The sequence below is a fragment of the Bombina bombina genome, chromosome 2 (genome assembly GCF_027579735.1).
Source record: "Bombina bombina isolate aBomBom1 chromosome 2, aBomBom1.pri, whole genome shotgun sequence".
In the NCBI taxonomy this organism is placed as follows: Eukaryota; Metazoa; Chordata; class Amphibia; order Anura; family Bombinatoridae; genus Bombina; species Bombina bombina.
Window position 1 is genome coordinate 5,356,718 of NC_069500.1, and position 23,568 is coordinate 5,380,285.

General features: G+C 39.7%; 1 protein-coding gene across 1 annotated transcript in view; it reads left to right on the forward strand.

The window, feature by feature from the left end:
• LOC128650467 (atrial natriuretic peptide receptor 2-like) overlaps positions 1-23,568 on the forward strand; it is a 570,608-nt gene that overhangs the window by 115,894 nt on the left and 431,146 nt on the right. The window contains 3 exon segments of the mRNA XM_053704420.1: positions 1,660-1,746; positions 1,748-1,777; positions 1,779-1,794. Of these exon segments, the coding sequence (XP_053560395.1) occupies positions 1,660-1,746; positions 1,748-1,777; positions 1,779-1,794 (133 nt within the window).

The window sequence follows — 23,568 nt, forward strand, 5'->3', positions numbered from 1 at the left end:
TGGGTGTGTGTGAGTTAGGGGGCGGGCACCCTGTAGTGTGCGTGTGAAGGTAGGGGGCGGGCACCCTGTAGTGTGCGTGTGAGGGTAGGGGGCGGGCACCCTGTACTGTGTGTGTGAGGTAGGGGGCGGGCACCCTGTAGTGTGCGTGTTGAGGGTAGGGGGCGGGCACCCTGTACTGGTGTGTGTGAGGTAAAGGGGCGGGCACCCTGTAGTGTGCGTGTGAGGTAGGGGGCGGGCACCCTGTAGTGTGCGTGTGAGGTAGGGGGCGGGCACCCTGTAGTGTGTGTGTGAGGTAGGGGGCGGGCACCCTGTAGTGTGCGTGTGAGGTAGGGGGCGGGCACCCTGTAGTGTGCGTGTGAGGTAGGGGGCGGGCACCCTGTTAGTGTGCGTCGTGAGGTAGGGGGCGGGCACCCTGTAGTGTGCGTGTGAGGTAGGGGACGGGCACCCTGTAGTGTGCGTGTGAGGTAGGGGGCGGGCACCCTGTAGTGTGCGTGTGAGGTAGGGGGCAGGCACCCTGTAGTGTGTGTGTGAGTTAGGGGGGCGGGCACCCTGTAGTGTGCGTGTGAGTTAGGGGGCGGGCACCCTGTAGTGTGCGTGTGAGGTAGGGGGCGGGCACCCTGTAGTGTGCGTGTGAGGTAGGAAGCGGGCACCCTGTAGTGTGCGAGTGAGGTAGGGGGCAGGCATCCTGGAGTGGGGTGCAGTGTGAGGTAGGGGGCGGGGCCACCCTAGGTGTGCGTGTGAGGTAGGGGGGCGGGCCACCCTGTAGTGTGTTTGTGTGTGTGTGAGGTAGGGGGCGGGCACCCTGTAGTGTGTGTGTGAGGTAGGGGGCGGGCACCCTGTAGTGTGCGTGTGAGTTAGGGGGGCGGGCACCCTGTAAGTGTGTGTGTGAGGTAGGGGGCGGGCACCCTGTAGTGTGTGTGTGAGGTAGGGGGGCGGGCACCCTGTAGTGTGTGTGTGAGGTAGGGGGGCGGGCACCCTGTAGTGTGCGTGTGAGGTAGGGGGCGGGCACCCTGTAGTGTGTGTGTGAGGTAGGGGGCAGGCACCCTGTAGTGTGCAAGAGCACCATTAACCCTTATTGTATGCGTCAGTTCTATTATATTCAATTGATCATATGTCCTAACATTTCTTAGTAAGTGACAAAGCTAGTGGGTGGGTCATTGCAATTGTGTATAGGGATAGGGTCTTGCTGGATAGTATCCTTTTTATGGTGTTATTTAGTGTCTAGTAATGTCATAGCCTTTGTGTGAGTTTGTTTTGTTGGGGGTCTGGCAGGGTCCTAGCCTTTGTGTGGGGTCATTAGGATCTAGAAGAGTCATAGCCTTTGTGTGGGGTCATTAGGATCTAGAAGAGTCATAGCCTTTGTGTGGGGGTCATTAGGATCTAGAAGAGTCATAGCCTTTGTGTGGGGTCATTAGGATCTAGAAGAGTCATAGCCTTTGTGTGGGGTCATTAGGATCTAGAAGAGTCATAGCCTTTGTGTGGGGTCATTAGGATCTAGAAGAGTCATAGCCTTTGTGTGGGGTCATTAGGGTCTAGCAGGGTCATAGCCTTTGTGTGGGGTCATTAGGGGTCTTATATGCTTATTGCATTTGCATTTTGTATTTATTTAATTGACATGATTTTTATTAACCCCTTGCTGCTTTTACTCCTTGTTCTTAGGTTGTTGGATACTACAATGGTATCACCAAGCAGATTAACTGGATCGGAAAGACCATTCTGTGGCTGAAAGGCTTCCCCCCATCAGAACAGCCCTCCGTGTGTGTTTAATACAGACGACCCCATCTTGCGTGAAGAGTGAGGTGACCCATCTGGTGGAGCTGATCTTTAGTCTGTGTGCACCTTGTTTATTTGTCTTATCTATCTGTGGCACTATATCTCTCTTCTTGGCTTGTTCTTTTTTTTATCCATAGTAAACAAAGTGCATTGACATGGGAGATGGCACTATATCGCTTGATAGCTAGCAGCAAAACAATACTTGTAATTGCTCCCAACATTAGCTAATTTTAGCTTCAGTACAAGCTGAGCAGTCAGTAATACCAGCAGGGTGGTGTGCCCACTAAATAGATCCTGGGAAGAAGAGTAGGTATATTATGGACTAAAGGAGATCACATCTGTATTTAGGACTAGATTACAAATGGAGCACTGACAGTTACGTGGATTGCACGCACCGGGTTTAGTGCTTGTTTTACAAGTTGAAAGTAAATGCGATCACTTGAGAAAAATTGAATGTAAAGTGCGTCAGGATAGCACGTGTCACATAACACATGAAAAATACAGCAATATTGCCAGAGCAGAGAGATTTAAAAGGACACTAAACCCAAACAATTTCTTTCATGATTCAGGTAGCGAATACAATTTTAAACAACATTACAATTTACTTCTTTTATCTAATTTGATTCATTTTTATAGATATCCTTTGTTAAAGAAATAGCAATGCACATAGGTGCTTTATGTCTGTGTGTGTGTGTGTGAGATACAGACATGAGTAACAGGTGACACATGAGACGTGCTTTATATATATATATATGTGTGTGTGTGTGTGTGTGTGTGATACAGACATGAGTAACAGGTGACACATGAGACGTGCTTTATATATATATGTGTGTGTGTGTGTGAGATACAGACATGAGTAACAGGTGACACATGAGACGTGCTTTATATATATATATGTGTTGTGTGTGTGTGAGATACAGACATGAGTAACAGGTGACACATGAGACGTGCTTTATATATATATGTGTGTGTGTGAGTGAGATACAGACATGAGTAACAGGTGACACATGAGACGTGCTTTATATATATATATGTGTGTGTGTGTGTGTGTGTGATACAGACATGAGTAACAGGTGACACATGAGACGTGCTTTATATATATATATATGTGTGTGTGTGTGTGTGATACAGACATGAGTAACAGGTGACACATGAGACGTGCTTTATATATATATGTGTGTGTGTGTGAGATACAGACATGAGTAACAGGTGACACATGAGACGTGCTTATATATATATATATGTGTGTGTGTGTGTGTGAGATACAGACATGAGTAAACATGGTGACACATGAGGACGTGCTATATATATATATATGTGTTGTGTGTGAGTGAGATACAGACATGAGTAACAGGTGACACATGAGACGTGCTTTAATATATATATATGTGTGTGAGTGTGTGTGATACAGACATGAGTAACAGGTGACACATGAGACGTGCTTTATATATATATGTGTGTGTGTGTGAGATACAGACATGAGTAACAGGTGACACATGAGACGTGCTTTATATATATGTGTGTGTGTGAGTGAGATACAGACATGAGTAACAGGTGACACATGAGACGTGCTTTATATATATATATGTGTGTGTGTGAGTGAGATACAGACATGAGTAACAGGTGACACATGAGACGTGCTTTATATATATATATATATATGTGTGTGTGAGTGAGATACAGACATGAGTAACAGGTGACACATGAGACGTGCTTTATATATATATGTGTGTGTGAGTGAGATACAGACATGAGTAACAGGTGACACATGAGACGTGCTTTATATATATATATATGTGGTGTGTGTGAGTGAGATACAGACATGAGTAACAGGTGACACATGAGAAGTCGGCTTTATATATATATATGGTGTGTGTGTGTGTGTGAGATACAGACATGAGTAACAGGTGACACATGAGACGTGCTTTATATATATATATGTGTGTGTGTGTGTGTGTGAGATACAGACATGAGTAACAGGTGACACATGAGACGTGCTTTATATATATATATATGTGTGTGTGAGTGAGATACAGACATGAGTAACAGGTGACACATGAGACGTGCTTTATATATATATGTGTGTGTGTGTGAGATACAGACATGAGTAACAGGTGACACATGAGACGTGCTTTATATATATATATGTGTGTGTGTGTGTGTGAGATACAGACATGAGTAACAGGTGACACATGAGACGTGCTTTATAGTAGTATATATGTGATGTGTGAGTGAGATACAGACGATGAGTAACAGGTGACACATGCGACCGTTGCTTTATATATATATGTGTGTGTGTGTGTGAGGATACAGACATGAGTAACAGTGACACATGAGACGTGCTTTATATATACTGGTGTTGGTGTGTGAGTGTGATACAGACATGAGTAACAGGTGACACATGAGACGTGCTTTATATATATTTGTGTGTGTGTGTGGTGTGTGATACAGACATGAGTAACAGGTGACAATGAGACGTGCTTTATATATATAATGTGTGTGTGAGTGTGTGAGAATACAGGACATGAGTAACAGGTGACACAATGAGACGTGCTATGATATATAATATATATATATGTGTGTGTGTGTGTGTGTGTGTATATATATATGTGTGTGTGTGTGTGAGATACAGACATGAGTAACAGGTGACACATGAGACGTGCTTTATATATATATGTGTGTGTGTGTGAGTGATACAGACATGAGTAACAGGTGACACATGAGACGTGCTTTATATATATATATGTGTGTGTGTGTGTGAGATACAGACATGAGTAACAGGTGACACATGAGACGTGCTTTATATATATATGTGTGTGTGTGTGTGAGATACAGACATGAGTAACAGGTGACACATGAGACGTGCTTTATATATATATATATGTGTGAGTGTGTGTGTGAGATACAGACATGAGTAACAGGTGACACATGAGACGTGCTTTATATATATATGTGTGTGTGTGTGAGATACAGACATGAGTAACAGGTGACACATGAGACGTGCTTTATATATATATGTGTGTGTGAGTGTGTGAGATACAGACATGAGTAACAGGTGACACATGAGACGTGCTTTATATATATATGTGTGTGTGTGTGTGTGTGTGATACAGACATGAGTAACAGGTGACACATGAGACGTGCTTTATAGTATATATATATGTGTGTGTGAGTGAGATACAGGACATGAGTAACAGGTGACACATGCGACGTGCTTTATATATATTTTTGTGTGTGTGTGAGTGAGATACAGACATGAGTAACAGGTGACACATGAGACGTGCTTTATATATATATATGTGTGTGTGAGTGTGTGATACAGACATGAGTAACAGGTGACACATGAGACGTGCTTTATATATTATATATGTGTGTCGTGTTGTGTGTGGTGTGTGATACAGACATGAGTAACAGGTGACACATGAGACGTGCTTTATATATATGTGTGTGTGTGTGTGTGAGTGAGATACAGACATGAGTAACAGGTGACACATGAGACGTGCTTGTATATATATATATATGTGTGTGTGTGTGTGTGATGATACAGACATGAGTAACAGGTGACCACTATGAGACGTGCTTTATATATATATATGTTGTGTGTGTGTGTGATACAGACATGAGTAACAGGTGACACATGAGACGTGCTTTATATATATATGTGGTGTGTGTGTGTGTGTGAGATACAGACATGAGTAACAGGAGTGACACATGAGACGTGCTTTATATATATATATATATAGTGTGTGTGTGTGAGTGAGATACAGACATGAGTTAACAGGTGACACATGAGACGTGCTTTATAAATATATGTGTCGTGTGTGAGAGGATACAGACATGAGTAACAGGTGACACATGAGACGTGCTTTATATATATATATGTGTGTGTGTGTGTGAGTGATACAGACCATGAGTAACAGGTGACACATGAGACGTGCTTATTTATATATATATATGTGTGTGTGTGTGTGATACAGACATGAGATAACAGGTGACACATCAGACGTGCTTATATATATATATAATGTGTGTGTGTGTGTGTGAGTGAGATACAGACATGAGTAACAGGTGACACATGAGACGTGCTTGTATATATAGAATATGGTGTGTTTGTGTGTGTGATACAGACATGAGTAACAGGTGACACATGAGACGTGCTTTTATAATATATGTGTGTGTGTGTGTGTGAGTGAGATACAGACATGAGTAACAGGTGACACATGAGACGTGCTTTATATATATATGTGTGTGTGTGTGTGTGATACAGACATGAGTAACAGGTGACACATGAGACGTGCTTTATATATATATATATATGTGTGTGTGTGTGTGTGAGATACAGACATGAGTAACAGGTGACACATCAGACGTGCTTTATATATATATATGTGTGTGTGTGTGTGAGTGAGATACAGACATGAGTAACAGGTGACACATCAGACGTGCTTTATATATATATATATGTGTGTGTGTGTGTGAGTGAGATACAGACATGAGTAACAGGTGACACATGAGACGTGCTTTATATATATATATGTGTGTGTGTGAGTGAGATACAGACATGAGTAACAGGTGACACATGAGACGTGCTTTATATATATATATATGTGTGTGTGAGTGAGATACAGACATGAGTAACAGGTGACACATGAGACGTGCTTTATATATATATATGTGTGTGTGTGAGTGAGATACAGACATGAGTAAACAGGTGACACATGAGACGTGCTTTATATATATATATATGTGTGTGTGAGTGAAGTGAGATACAGACATGAGTAACAGGTGACACATGAGACGTGCTTATATATATATATGTGTGTGTGTGTGTGTGTGTGAGATACAGACATGAGTAACAGGGTGACACATGAGACGTGCTTTTATATATAGTATTATATGTGTGTGTGAGTGAGTGGAGATACAGACATGAGTAACAGGTGACACATGAGACGTGCTTTATATATATATATGTGTGTGTGTGAGTGAGTGAGATACAGACATGAGTAACAGGTGACACATGAGACGTGCTTTATATATATATGTGTGTGTGTGAGTGAGATACAGACATGAGTAAACAGGTGACACATGAGACGTCGCTTTATATATATATATATGTGTGTGTGTGTGTGTGTGATAACAGACATGAGTTACATGGTGACACATGAGACGTGCTTTATATATATATATGTGTGTCGTGTGGAGTGAGATACAGACATGAGTAACAGGTGACACATGAGACGTGCTTTATATATATATATATGTGTGTGGTGAGTGAGATACAGACATGAGTAACAGGTGGACACATGATGACGTGCTTATATATATATATATGGTGTGTGTGTGTGAGATACAGACATGAGTAACAGGTGACACAATGAGACGTGCTTTATATATATATATCTATATGTGGTGTGAGTGAGATACAGACATGAGTAACAGGTGACACATGAGACGTGCTTTATATATATATATAGTGTGTGTGTGTGTGTGAGTGAGATACAGACATGAGTAACAGGTGACACATGAGACGTGCGTTTATATCTATATATATGTGTGTGTGTGTGTGTGTAGTGAGATACAGACATGAGTAACAGGTGACACATGAGACGTGCTTTATATATATTATGTGTGTGTGTGAGTGAGATACAGACATGAGTAACATGTGACACATGAGAACGTGCTTTATATATATATATATGTGTGTGGTGTGTGTGAGTACAGACATGAGTAACAGGTGACACATGAGACGTGCTTTATATATATATATATGTGTGTTGTGTGAGTGAGATACTAGACATGAGTAACAGGTGACACATGACGTCGTGCTTTATATAATAATATTATATGTGTGTGGTGTGTGTGAGATACAGAATGAGTAACAGGGGACACATGAGACGTGCATTCTATAATTATATATATATGGCTGTGTGGTCGTGAGTGAGATACCGGACATGAGTAACAGGTGACACATGAGACGTGCTTTATATATATATATATATGTGTGTGTGTGAGTGAGATACAGACATGAGTAACAGGTGACACCTGAGAGACGTGCTTTATATATACTATATATATGTGTGTGTGTGTGTGATACAGACATGAGTAACAGGTGACACATGAGACGTGCTTTATTTATATATATATGTGGTGTGTGTGTGGTGAGTGAGATACAGACATGAGTAACACGGAGACACATGAGACGTGCATATATTATTTATGAGTGTGTGTGTGTGTGTGTGTGTGTGTGTGTGTGAGTGAGATACAGACATGAGTAACAGGTGACACATCAGACGTGCTTTATATATATGTGTGTGTGTGAGATACAGACATGAGTAACAGGTGACACATGAGACGTGCTTTATATATATGTATGTGTGTGTAGTGTGTGTGTGATACAGACATGAGTAACAGGTGACACATGAGACGTGCTTTCTAAGTATATAAATATATATGTGTGACTGTGTGAGATACAGACATGAGTAACAGGTGACACAGAGACGTGCTTTATTTATATATCGTGTGTGTGAGGTGAGTGAGATACAGACATGAGTAACAGGTGACGCATGAGACGTGCTTTTAATATATATATGTGTGTGTGAGTGAGTGAGATACAGACATGAGTAAACAGGTGAACACCATGCAAGACGTGCTTTATATATATATGGTGTGTGCTGTGAGTGAGTGAGATACAGACATGAGTAACAGGGTGACACATGAGACTGTGCTTTATATATATATATATGTGTGTGTGTGTGTGTGTGTGAGATACAGACATGAGTAACAGGTGACACATGAGACGTGCTTTTCATATATATGTGTGTTGTGTGTGTGAGATACAGACATGAGTAACAGGTGACACATGAGACGTGCTTTATATATATATATGTGTGTGAGTGTGTGTGATACAGACATGAGTAACAGGTGACACATGAGACGTGCTTTATATATATATATGTGTGTGTGTGTGAGATACAGACATGAGTAACAGGTGACACATGAGACGTGCTTTATATATATATGTTGTGTGTGTGAGATACAGACATGAGTAACAGGTGACACATGAGACGTGCTTTATATATATATGTGTGTTGTGGTGAGATACAGAGATGAGTAACAGGTGACACATGAGACGTGCTTTATATATATAATGTGTGTGTGTGTGTGTGAGATACAGACATGAGTAACAGGTGACACATGAGACGTGCTTTATAATATAATGTGTGTGTGTGTGTGTGTGAGTGAGTGAGATACAGACATGAGTGACAGGTGACACATGAGACGTGCTTTATATATATATATATGTGTGTGTGAGTGAGATACAGACATGAGTAACAGGTGACACATGAGACGTGCTTTATATATATATGTGTGTGTGTGTGTGTGTGAGATACAGACATGAGTAACAGGTGACACATGAGACGTGCTTTATATATATATATGTGTGTGTGTGTGAGTGAGATACAGACATGAGTAACAGGTGACACATGAGACGTGCTTTATATATATATATGTGTGTGTGTGAGTGAGATACAGACATGAGTAACAGGTGACACATGAGACGTGCTTTATATATATATGTGTGTGTGTGAGTGAGTGAGATACAGACATGAGTAACAGGTGACACATGAGACGTGCTTTATATATATATATGTGTGTGTGTGTGAGTGAGATACAGACATGAGTAACAGGTGACACATGAGACGTGCTTTATATATATGTGTGTGTGTGTGATACAGACATGAGTAACAGGTGACACATGAGACGTGCTTTATATATATATATATGTGTGTGTGTGTGTGTGTGTGAGATACAGACATGAGTAACAGGTGACACATGAGACGTGCTTTATATATATGTGTGTGTGTGTGTGAGATACAGACATGAGTAACAGGTGACACATGAGACGTGCTTTATATATATATGTGTGTGTGAGTGAGTGAGATACAGACATGAGTAACAGGTGACACATGAGACGTGCTTTATATATATTTGTGTGTGTGAGTGAGTGAGATACAGACATGAGTAACAGGTGACACATGAGACGTGCTTTATATATATATGTGTGTGGTGGTGAGTGAGTGAGATACAGACATGAGTAACAGGTGACACATGAGACGTGCTTTATATAATGTGTGTGTGTGATACAGACATGAGTAACAGGTGACACATGAGACGTGCTTTAATATATAATGTGTGTGGTTGTGAGTGAGATACAGACATGAGTAACAGGTGACACATGAGACGTGCTTTATATATATGTGTGTGTGTGTGAGATACAGACATGAGTAACAGGTGACACATGAGACGTGCTTTATATATATATGTGTGTGTGTGTGTGAGATACAGACATGAGTAACAGGTGACACATGAGACGTGCTTTATATATATATATGTGTGTGAGTGTGTGTGATACAGACATGAGTAACAGGTGACACATGAGACGTGCTTTATATATATATAGTGTGTGTTTGTGTGAGATACAGACATGAGTAACAGGTGACACATGAGACGTGCTTTATATAAAAGTGTGTGTGTGTGAGATACAGACATGAGTAACAGGTGACACATGAGACGCTTTAATATATATATGTGTGTGGTGTGAGTGATACAGACATGAGTAACAGGTGACACATGAGACGTGCTTTAATATATATATGTGTGTGTGTGTGAGATACAGACATGAGTAACAGGTGACACATGAGACGTGCTTTATATATATGTGTGTGTGAGTGTGTGAGATACAGACATGAGTAACAGGTGACACATGAGACGTGCTTTATATATATATGTGTGTGTGTGTGAGTGAGATACAGACATGAGTAACAGGTACACATGAGACGTGCTTTATATATATATATATGTGTGTGTGAGGTGAGATACCAGACATGAGTAACAGGTGACACATGAGACGTGCTTTATTATAATATATGTGTGTGTGTGAGTGAGATACAGACACTGAGTAACAGGTGACACATGAGACGTGCTTTAATATATAATCATATGTGTGAGTGTGTGAGTGAGATACAGACATGAGTAACAGGTGACACATGAGACGTGACATTGTATATATATATATGTAGTGTGTGAGTGAGATACAGACATGAGTAACAGGTGACACATGAGACGTGCTTTATATAATATATATACTGTGTGTGTGTGGTGTGAGATACAGACATGAGTAACAGGTGACACATGAGACGTGCTTTATATATATATATGTGTGTGTGTGTGACGATACAGACAAGAGTAAACAGGTGACACATGAAGACGTGCTTTCTTATTATATATATATGTGTGTGTGTGTGAGATACAGACATGAGTAACAGGTGACACATGAGACGTGCTTTATATATATATATATGTGTGTGTGTGTGAGATACAGACATGAGTAACAGGTGACACATGAGACGTGCTTTATATATATATATATGTGTGTGTGTGTGAGATACAGACATGAGTAACAGGTGACACATGAGACGTGCTTTATATATATGTGTGTGTGAGTGTGTGAGATACAGACATGAGTAACAGGTGACACATGAGACCGTACTTTTATAAATATATATATGTGTGTGTGTGTGAGATACAGACATGAGTAACAGGTGACACATGAGACGTGCTTTATATATTGTGTGTGTGTGAGATACAGACATGAGTAACAGGTGACACATGAGACGTGCTTTATATATATATATGTGTGTGTGTGTGTGTGTGAGATACAGACATGAGTAACAGGGTGACACATGAGACGTGCTTTATATATTATATATGATGTGTGTGTGTGAGTGAGATACAGACATGAGTAACAGGTGGACACATGAGACGTGCTTTATATATATATATGTGGTGTGTGTGAGTGAGATACAGACATGAGTAAACAGGTGACACATGAGACGTGCTTAATATATATATGTGTGTGTGTGAGTGAGATACAGACATGAGTAACAGGTGACACATGAGACGTGCTTTATATATATATATGTGTGTGTGTGTGAGTGAGATACAGACATGAGTAACAGGTGACACATGAGACGTGCTTTATATATATATGTGTGTGTGTGTGTGTGTGTGTGAGATACAGACATGAGTAACAGGTGACACATGAGACGTGCTTTATATATATATATGTGTGTGTGTGAGTGAGATACAGACATGAGTAACAGGTGACACATGAGACGTGCTTTATATATATATGTGTGTGTGTGTGTGAGTGAGATACAGACATGAGTAACAGGTGACACATGAGACGTGCTTTATATATATGTGTGTGTGTGTGTGTGTGTGTGAGTGAGATACAGACATGAGTAACAGGTGACACATCAGACGTGCTTTATATATATATGTGTGTGTGTGTGTGTGTGTGATACAGACATGAGTAACAGGTGACACATGAGACGTGCTTTATATATATATATGTGTGTGTGTGAGTGAGATACAGACATGAGTAACAGGTGACACATGAGACCGTGCTTTATATATATATATGTGTGTGTGTGTGTGTGAGATACCAGACATAGTAACAGGTGACACATGAGACAGGCTTTTCTATAATATAGATATGTGTGTGTGTGTGAGTGAGATACAGACAATGAGTAACAGTGACACATGAGACGTGCTTTAATATATATATGTGTGTGTGTGTGAGTGAGATACAGACATGAGTAACCGGTGACACATGAGACGTGCTTTTTATATCTATATGTGTGTGTGTGGTGTGTGTGAGATACAGACCATGAGTAACAGGTGACACATGAGACGTGCTTTATATATATATGTGTGTGTGTGTAGATACAGACATGAGTAACAGGGTGACACATGAGACGTGCTTTATATATATATATGTGAGTAGTGTGTGTGTGTGTGAGATACAGACATGAGTAACAGGTGACACATGGACGTTGCTTTATATATATATGAGTGTGGTGTGAGTGTGTGAGATACAGACATGAGTAACAGGTGACACATGAGACGTGCTTATATATATATTATATGTGTGTGTGTGAGTGAGATACAGACATAGTAACAGGTGACACATGAGACGTGCTTTATATATATATGTGTTGTGTGTGTGTGTGTGAGATACAGACATGAGTAACAGGTGACACATCAGACGTGCTTTATATATATATGTGTGTGTGTGTGATACAGACATGAGTAACAGGTGACACATGAGACGTGCTTTAAATATATATTATGTGTGTGTGTGTGAGATACAGACATGAGTAACAGGTGACACATGAGACGTGCTTTATATATATATGTGTGTGTGTGTGTGAGATACAGACATGAGTAACAGGTGACACATGAGACGTGCTTTATATATATATGTGTGTGTGTGTGAGTGAGATACAGACATGAGTAACAGTGACACATGAGACGTGCTTTATATTATATATGTGTGTGTGTGTTGAGATACAGACATGAGTAACAGGTGACACATGAGACGTGCTTTATATATATACTTATATGTGTGTGTGTAGTGATGAGTACAGACATGAGTAACAGGTGACACATGAGACGATGCTTTATATATATATATGTGTGTGTGTGTGTGAGATACAGACATGAGTACAGGTGACACATGAGACGTGCTTTATATATATGTGTGTGTGTGTGTGTGTGTGAGTGAGATACAGACATGAGTAACAGGTGACACATGAGACGTGCTTTATATATATGTATGTGTGTGTGTGTGTGTGTGTGTGAGATACAGACATGAGTAACAGGTGACACATGAGACGTGCTTTTATTATATATTATATGTGTGTGTGTGATGTGAGATACAGACATGAGTAACAGGTGAGCACATCAGACGTGCTTTTATATATATATATTGTGTGTGTGTGTGTGAGTGAGATACAGACATGAGTAACAGGTGACACATGAGACGTGCTTTATATATATATGTGTGTGTGTGTGTGAGTGAGATACAGAACTGAGTAACAGGTGACACATGAGACGTGCTTTATATATATATATATGTGTGTGTGTGAGTGAGATACAGACATGAGTAACAGGTGAACATGAGACGTGCTTTATATATATATGTGTGTGTGAGGTGAGATACAGACATGAGTAACAGGTGACACATGAGACGTGCTTTATATATAAATATATATGTGTGTGTGTAGTGTGTGAGTGAGATACAGACATGAGTAAACAGGTGACACCTGAGACGTGCTTTATATATATGTGTGTGTGTGTGTGAGATACAGACATGAGTAACAGGTGACACATGAGACGGTGCTTTATATATATATATGTGTGTGTGTGTGAAGTGAGATACAGACATGAGTAAAACAGGTGACACATGAGACGATGCATTATATATATATGTGTGTGTGAGTGAGATACAGGACATGAGTAACAGGTGACACATGAGAAGTGCTTTATATATATATGGTGTGTGTGTGTGAGTGAGATACCGACCATGAGTAACAGGTGACACATGAGACGTGCTTTATATATATATATGTGTGTGTGTGAGTGAGATACAGACATGAGTAACAGGTGACACATGAGACGTGCTTTATATATATATGTGTGTGTGTGTGAGTGAGATACAGACATGAGTAACAGGTGACACATGAGACGGGCTTTATATATATATATATGTGTGTGTGTGTGTGAGATACAGACATGAGTAACAGGTGACACATGAGACGTGCTTTATATATATATATATGTGTGAGTGTGTGAGATACAGACATGAGTAACAGGTGACACATGAGACGTGCTTTATATATATATATGTGTGTGTGTGTGTGTGTGTGATACAGACATGAGTAACAGGTGACACATGAGACGTGCTTTATATATATATATATATATGTGTGTGTGTGAGTGAGATACAGACATGAGTAACAGGTGACACATGAGACGTGCTTTATATATATATGTGTGTGTGTGTGTGTGTGAGATACAGACATGAGTAACAGGTGACACATGAGACGTGCTTTATATATATATGTGTGTGTGTGTGTGTGTGTGAGTGAGTGAGATACAGACATGAGTGACAGGTGACACATGAGACGTGCTTTATATATATATATGTGTGTGTGAGTGAGATACAGACATGAGTAACAGGTGACACATGAGACGTGCTTTATATATATATGTGTGTGTGTGTGTGTGTGAGATACAGACATGAGTAACAGGTGACACATGAGACGTGCTTTATATATATATGTGTGTGTGTGAGTGAGATACAGACATGAGTAACAGGTGACACATGAGACGTGCTTTATATATATGTGTGTGTGTGTGATACAGACATGAGTAACAGGTGACACATGAGACGTGCTTTATATATATATATGTGTGTGTGTGTGTGTGTGTGAGATACAGACATGAGTAACAGGTGACACATGAGACGTGCTTTATATATATGTGTGTGTGTGTGTGAGATACAGACATGAGTAACAGGTGACACATGAGACGTGCTTTATATATATATGTGTGTGTGAGTGAGTGAGATACAGACATGAGTAACAGGTGACACATGAGACGTGCTTTATATATATATGTGTGTGTGAGTGAGTGAGATACAGACATGAGTAACAGGTGACACATGAGACGTGCTTTATATATATATGTGTGTGTGTGAGTGAGTGAGATACAGACATGAGTAACAGGTGACACATGAGACGTGCTTTATATATATGTGTGTGTGTGTGTGAGATACAGACATGAGTAACAGGTGACACATGAGACGTGCTTTATATATATGTGTGTGTGTGAGTGAGATACAGACATGAGTAACAGGTGACACATCAGACGTGCTTTATATATATATGTGTGTGTGTGTGTGTGTGTGATACAGACATGAGTAACAGGTGACACATGAGACGTGCTTTATATATATATATATATGTGTGTGTGTGTGTGTGTGTGAGATACAGACATGAGTAACAGGTGACACATGAGACGTGCTTTATATATATGTGTGTGTGTGTGTGAGATACAGACATGAGTAACAGGTGACACATGAGACGTGCTTTATATATATATATGTGTGTGAGTGTGTGTGATACAGACATGAGTAACAGGTGACACATGAGACGTGCTTTATATATATATATGTGTGTGTGTGAGTGATACAGACATGAGTAACAGGTGACACATGAGACGTGCTTTATATATATATGTGTGTGTGTGTGTGAGATACAGACCTGAGTAACAGGTGACACATGAGACGTGGCTTTATATATATATGTGTGTGTGTGTGAGATACAGACATGAGTAACAGGTGACACATGAGACGTGCTTTATATATATATATATGTGTGTGTGTGTGTGTGTGTGAGTGAGATACAGACATGAGTAACAGGTGACACATGAGACGTGCTTTATATATATGTGTGTGTGTGTGTGAGATACAGACATGAGTAAACAGGTGACACATGAGACGTGCCTTTATATCTATATATGTGTGTGAGTGTGTGTGATACAGACATGAGTAACAGGTGACACATGAGACGTGCTTTATATATATATATGTGTGTGTGTGTGATACAGACATGAGTAACAGGTGACACATGAGACGTGCTTTATATATATATGTGTGTGTGTGTGTGAGATACAGACATGAGTAACAGGTGACACATGAGACGTGCTTTATATATATATGTGTGTGTGTGTGAGATACAGACATGAGTAACAGGTGACACATGAGACGTGCTTTATATATATATGTGTGTGTGTGTGAGATACAGACATGAGTAACAGGTGACACATGAGACGTGCTTTATATATATATGTGTGTGTGTGTGAGATACAGACATGAGTAACAGGTGACACATGAGACGTGCTTTATATATATGTGTGTGTGTGTGTGTGTGTGTGAGTGAGTGAGATACAGACATGAGTGACAGGTGACACATGAGACGTGCTTATATAATATATATGTGTGATGTGAGTGAGATACAGACATGAGTAACAGGTGACACATGAGACGTGCTTTATATATATTTTTGTGTGTGTGTGTGTGAGATACAGACATGAGTAACAGGTGACACATGAGACGTGCTTTATATATATATGTGTGTGTGTGAGTGAGATACAGACATGAGTAACAGGTGACACATGAGACGTGCTTTATATATATATGTGTGTGTGTGTGTGAGTGAGATACAGACATGAGTAACAGGTGACACATGAGACGTGCTTTATATATATATGTGTGTGTGTGTGTGTGTGAGATACAGACATGAGTAACAGGTGACACATGAGACGTGCTTTATATATATATGTGTGTGTGTGTGTGAGTGAGATACAGACATGAGTAACAGGTGACACATGAGACGTGCTTTATATATATATGTGTGTGTGTGAGTGAGTGAGATACAGACATGAGTAACAGGTGACACATGAGACGTGCTTTATATATATGTGTGTGTGTGTGATACAGACATGAGTAACAGGTGACACATGAGACGTGCTTTATATATATATATGTGTGTGTGTGTGTGTGTGTGTGAGATACAGACATGAGTAACAGGTGACACATGAGACGTGCTTTATATATATGTGTGTGTGTGTGTGTGTGTGTGAGATACAGACATGAGTAACAGGTGGACACATGAGACGTGCTTTATATATATATATGTGTGTGTGAGTGAGTGAGATACAGACATGAGTAACAGGTGACACATGAGACGTGCTTTATATATATATGTGTGTGTGTGAGTGAGTGAGATACAGACATGAGTAACAGGTGACACATGAGACGTGCTTTATATATATGTGTGTGTGTGTGTGATACAGACATGAGTAACAGGTGACACATGAGACGTGCTTTATATATATATATGTGTGTGAGTGTGTGTGATACAGACATGAGTAACAGGTGACACATGAGACGTGCTTTATATATATATATGTGTGTGTGTGTGTGTGTGTGTGAGATACAGACATGAGTAACAGGTGACACATGAGACGTGCTTTATATATATATGTGTGTGTGTGTGAGATACAGACATGAGTAACAGGTGACACATGAGACGTGCTTTATATATATATGTGTGTGTGTGTGAGATACAGACATGAGTAACAGGTGACACATGAGACGTGCTTTATATATATGTGTGTGTGTGAGTGAGATACAGACATGAGTAACAGGTGACACATGAGACGTGCTTTATATATATATATGTGTGTGTGTGTGTGGTGTGATACAGACATGAGTAACTAGGTGACACATGAGACGTGCTTTAATATATATATGTGTGTGTGTGAGTGAGATACAGACATGAGTAACAGGTGACACATGAGACGTGCTTAATATATATATATATATGTGTGTGTGTGAGATACAGACATGAGTAACAGGTGACACATGAGGACGTGCTTTATATATATGTGTGTGTGTGTGAGTGAGATACAGACATGAGTAACAGGTGACACATGAGACGTGCTTTAATATTATATTATGTGTGTGTGAGTGAGATACAGACATAAGTAACAGGTGACACATGAGACGAGCTTTATATTATATGTTGTGTGTGAGTGGTGTGAGATACAGACATGAGTAACAGGTGACACATGAGAACGTGCTTTATATATATATTGTGTGTGTGTGTGTGAGATACAGACATGAGTAACAGGTGGACACGAGACGTGCTTTATATATATATATATGTGTGTGTGTGTGAGATACAGACATTATTAAAAGGTGACACATGAGACGTGCTTTATAAATATATATAGATGTGTGTGTGGTTGAGATAACAGACATGAGTAACAGGTGACACTGAGACCTTGCTTTTATATAATATATTATTGTGTGTGTGTGTGAGATACAGACAATGAGTAGAACAGGTGACACATGAGACGTGCTATATATATATGTGTGTGTGATGTGTGGAGATACAGACATGAGTAACAGGTGACACATGAGACGTACTTTATATATATATATTTGTGTGTGTGTGTGAGATACAGGACATGAGTAACAGGTGACACATGAGACGTGCTTGTATATATATTGTGTGTGTGTGAGATACAGACATGAGTAACAGGTGACACAATGAGACGAGGCTTTATATATATAATGTGTGTGTGTGAGATACAGACATGAGTAACAGGTGACACATGAGACGTGCTTTATATATATGTGTGTGTGTGTGAGTGAGATACAGACATGAGTAACAGGTGACACATGAGACGTGCTTTATATATATATATGTGTGTGTGAGTGAGATACAGACATAAGTAACAGGTGACACATGAGACGTGCTTTATATATATATGTGTGTGTGAGTGTGTGAGATACAGACATGAGTAACAGGTGACACATGAGACGTGCTTTATATATATATGTGTGTGTGTGTGAGATACAGACATGAGTAACAGGTGACACATGAGACGTGCTTTATATATATATATATGTGTGTGTGTGTGAGATACAGACATGAGTAACAGGTGACACATGAGACGTGCTTTATATATATATATATGTGTGTGTGTGTGAGATACAGACATGAGTAACAGGTGACACATGAGACGTGCTTTATATATATATATATGTGTGTGTGTGTGAGATACAGACATGAGTAACAGGTGACACATGAGACGTGCTTTATATATATGTGTGTGTGAGTGTGTGAGATACAGACATGAGTAACAGGTGACACATGAGACGTACTTTATATATATATATATGTGTGTGTGTGTGAGATACAGACATGAGTAACAGGTGACACATGAGACGTGCTTTATATATATGTGTGTGTGTGAGATACAGACATGAGTAACAGGTGACACATGAGACGTGCTTTTCTATATACTATATTTGTGTGTGGTGTGTTGTGAGAAACAGACATGAGTAACAGGTGACACATGAGACGTGCTTTATATATATATATGTGTGTGTGTGTGAGATACAGACATGAGTAACAGGTGACACCATGAGACGTTGCTTTATATATATATATATGTGTGTGTGTGAGTGAGATACAGACATGAGTAACAGGTGGACACATGAGACGTTGCTTTATATATATATATGTGTGTGTGTGGAGTGAGATACAGACATGAGTAAACAGGTGACACATGAGACGTGCTTTATCATATATATGTGTGTGTGTGTGATGAGTGAGTACAGGACATGAGTAACAGGTGACACATAGGACGTGCTTTATATATATATTATGTGTGTGATTGTGAGCTGAGATACAGACATGAGTAACAGGTGACACATGAGACGTGCTTTATAGTATATATGTGTGTGTGTGTGTGGTGAGTGAGATACAGACAGTGAGTAACAGGTGACACATGGAGACGTGGCTTTATATATTATGTGTAGTGGTGTTTGTGGAGGTGAGATACAGACATGAGTAACAGGTGACACATGAGACGTGCTTTATATATATATAGTGTGTGTGTGTGTGAGTGAGATACAGACATGGAAGTAACAGGTGTAGACACATGAGACGTGCTATTTATATATATTGTGTGTGTGTGGAGTGAGATACAGACATGAGTAACAGGTGACACAGTCATACGTGCTTTATATATATATGGGTGTTGTGTGTGTGTGTTTGTGTGATAACAGACATGAGTAACAGTTGACACATGAGACGTGCTTTAATAATATATATGTGTAGTGTGTGAGTGAGATACAGACAATGAGTAACAGGTGACACATGAGACCGTGCTTTATATATATATGTGTGTGTGTGTGTGTGTGAGATACAGACATGAGTAACAGGTGACACATGAGACGGTGCTTTATATATATATATGTGTGTGTGTGTGAGATACAGACATGAGTAACAGGTGACACATGAGACGTGCTTTATATATATATATGTGTGTGTGTGTGTGTGTGAGATACAGACATGAGTAACAGGTGACACATGAGACGTGCTTTATATATATATGTGTGTGTGTGTGTGTGAGATACAGACATGAGTAACAGGTGACACATGAGACGTGCTTGTATATATATATATGTGTGTGTGTGTGAGTGAGATACAGACCTGAGTAACAGGTGACACATGAGACCGTGCTTTAGTATATATATATGTGTGTGTGTGTGTGTGTGAGATACAGACATGAGTAACAGGTGACACATCAGACGTGCTTTATATATATGTGTGTGTGTGTGATACAGACATGAGTAACAGGTGACACATGAGACGTGCTTTATATATATATATATGTGTGTGTGTGTGTGAGATACAGACATGAGTAACAGGTGACACATGAGACGTGCTTTATATATATATGTGTGTGTGTGTGAGATACAGACATGAGTAACAGGTGACACATGAGACGTGCTTTATATATATATATGTGTGTGTGTGAGTGAGATACAGACATGAGTAACAGGTGACACATGAGACGTGCTTTATATATATATATATATGTGTGTGTGTGTGAGTGAGATACAGACATGAGTAACAGGTGACACATGAGACGTGCTTTATATATATATATATGTGTGTGTGTGTGAGTGAGATACAGACATGAGTAACAGGTGACACATGAGACGTGCTTATATATATGTGTGGGCTGTGTGTGTGAGATACAGACATGAGTAACAGGTGACACATGAGACGTGCTTTATATATATATATATGTGTGTGTGTGTGTGAGTGAGATACAGACATGAGTAACAGGTGACACATGAGACGTGCTTTATATATATATATGTGTGTGTGTGTGTGTGATACAGACATGAGTAACAGGTGACACATGAGACGTGCCTTTATATATATATATGTGTGTGTGTGAGTGAGATACAGACATGAGTAACAGGTGACACATGAGACGTGCTTTATATATATATATGTGTGTGTGTGTGTGTGATACAGACATGAGTAACAGGTGACACATGAGACGTGCTTTATATATATATGTGTGTGTGTGTGAGATACAGACATGAGTAACAGGTGACACATGAGACGTGCTTTATATATATATATGTGTGTGTGTGAGTGAGATACAGACATGAGTAACAGGTGACACATGAGACGTGCTTTTATATATATATGTGTGTGTGTGTGTGTGTGTGTGAGATACAGACATGAGTAAACAGGTGACACATGAGACGTGCTTTATTATATATGTGTGTGTGTGTGTGTGATACAGACATGAGTAAACAGGTGACACATGAGACGTGCTTTATATATATATGTGTGTGTGTGAGTGAGTGAGATTACAGACATGAGTAACAGGTGACACATGAGACGTGCTTTATATATATATATATGTGTGTGTGTGAGTGAGATTACAGACATGAGTAAACAGGTGACCACATGAGACGTGCTTTATATATATATATGTGTGTGTGTGATGTGTGTGAGATACAGACATGAGTAACAGGTGACACATGAGACGTGCTTTATATATATATATATGTGTGTGAGTGTGTGTGTGATACAGACATGAGTAACAGGTGACACATGAGACGTGCTTTATACTATATATATATGTGTGTGTGTGTGTGTGTGATACAGAACATGAGTAACAAGGTGACACATGAGACAGTGCTTTATATATATATATGTGTGTGTGTGTGTGTGTGAGATACAGACATGAGTAACAAGGTGACACATGAGACGTGCTTTATATATATATTTGTGTGTGTGTGTGTGTGAGATACAGACATGAGTAACAGGTGACACATGAGACGTGCTCCTATATATAATGTGTGTGTGTGTGTGAGATACCAGACATGAGTAACAGGTGGACACATGAGACGTGCATTATATATATATATATGTGTGTGTGTGTGAGATACAGACATGAGTAACAGGTGACACATGAGACGTGCTTTATATATATATGTGTGTGTGTGTGTGTGTGAGATACAGACATGAGTAACAGGTGACACATGAGACGTGCTTTATATATATATATATGTGTGTGTGTGAGTGAGATACAGACATGAGTAACAGGTGACACATGAGACGTGCTTTATATATATAGTGTGTGTGTGTGTGTGTGAGAGATACAGACATGAGTAACAGGTGACACATGAGACGTGCTTTATATATATATATATGTGTGTGTGTGTGAGTGAGATACAGACATGAGTAACAGGTGACACATGAGACGTGCTTTATATATATATGTGTGTGTGTGTGAGATACAGACATGAGTAACAGGTGACACATGAGACGTGCTTTATATATATATATGTGTGTGTGTGAGTGAGATACAGACATGAGTAACAGGTGACACATGAGACGTGCTTTATATATATATGTGTGTGTGTGTGTGTGATACAGACATGAGTAACAGGTGACACATGAGACGTGCTTTATATATATGTGTGTGTGTGTGTGTGAGATACAGACATGAGTAACAGGTGACACATGAGACGTGCTTTATATATATATATATATATGTGTGTGTGTGAGATACAGACATGAGTAACAGGTGACACATGAGACGTGCTTTATATATATATGTGTGTGTGTGTGTGATACAGACATGAGTAACAGGTGACACATGAGACGTGCTTTATATATATATGTGTGTGTGTGTGTGAGTGAGATAACAGACATGAGTAACAGGTGACACATGAGACGTGCTTTATATATATGTGTGTGTGAGTGAGATACAGACATGAGTAACAGGTGACACATGAGACGTGCTTTATATATATATATATATGTGTGTGTGAGTGAGATACAGACATGAGTAACAGGTGACACATCAGACGTGCTTTATATATATGTGTGTGTGTGTGATACAGACATGAGTAACAGGTGACACATGAGACGTGCTTTATATATATATGTGTGTGTGTGTGTGAGTGTGATACAGACATGAGTAACAGGTGAC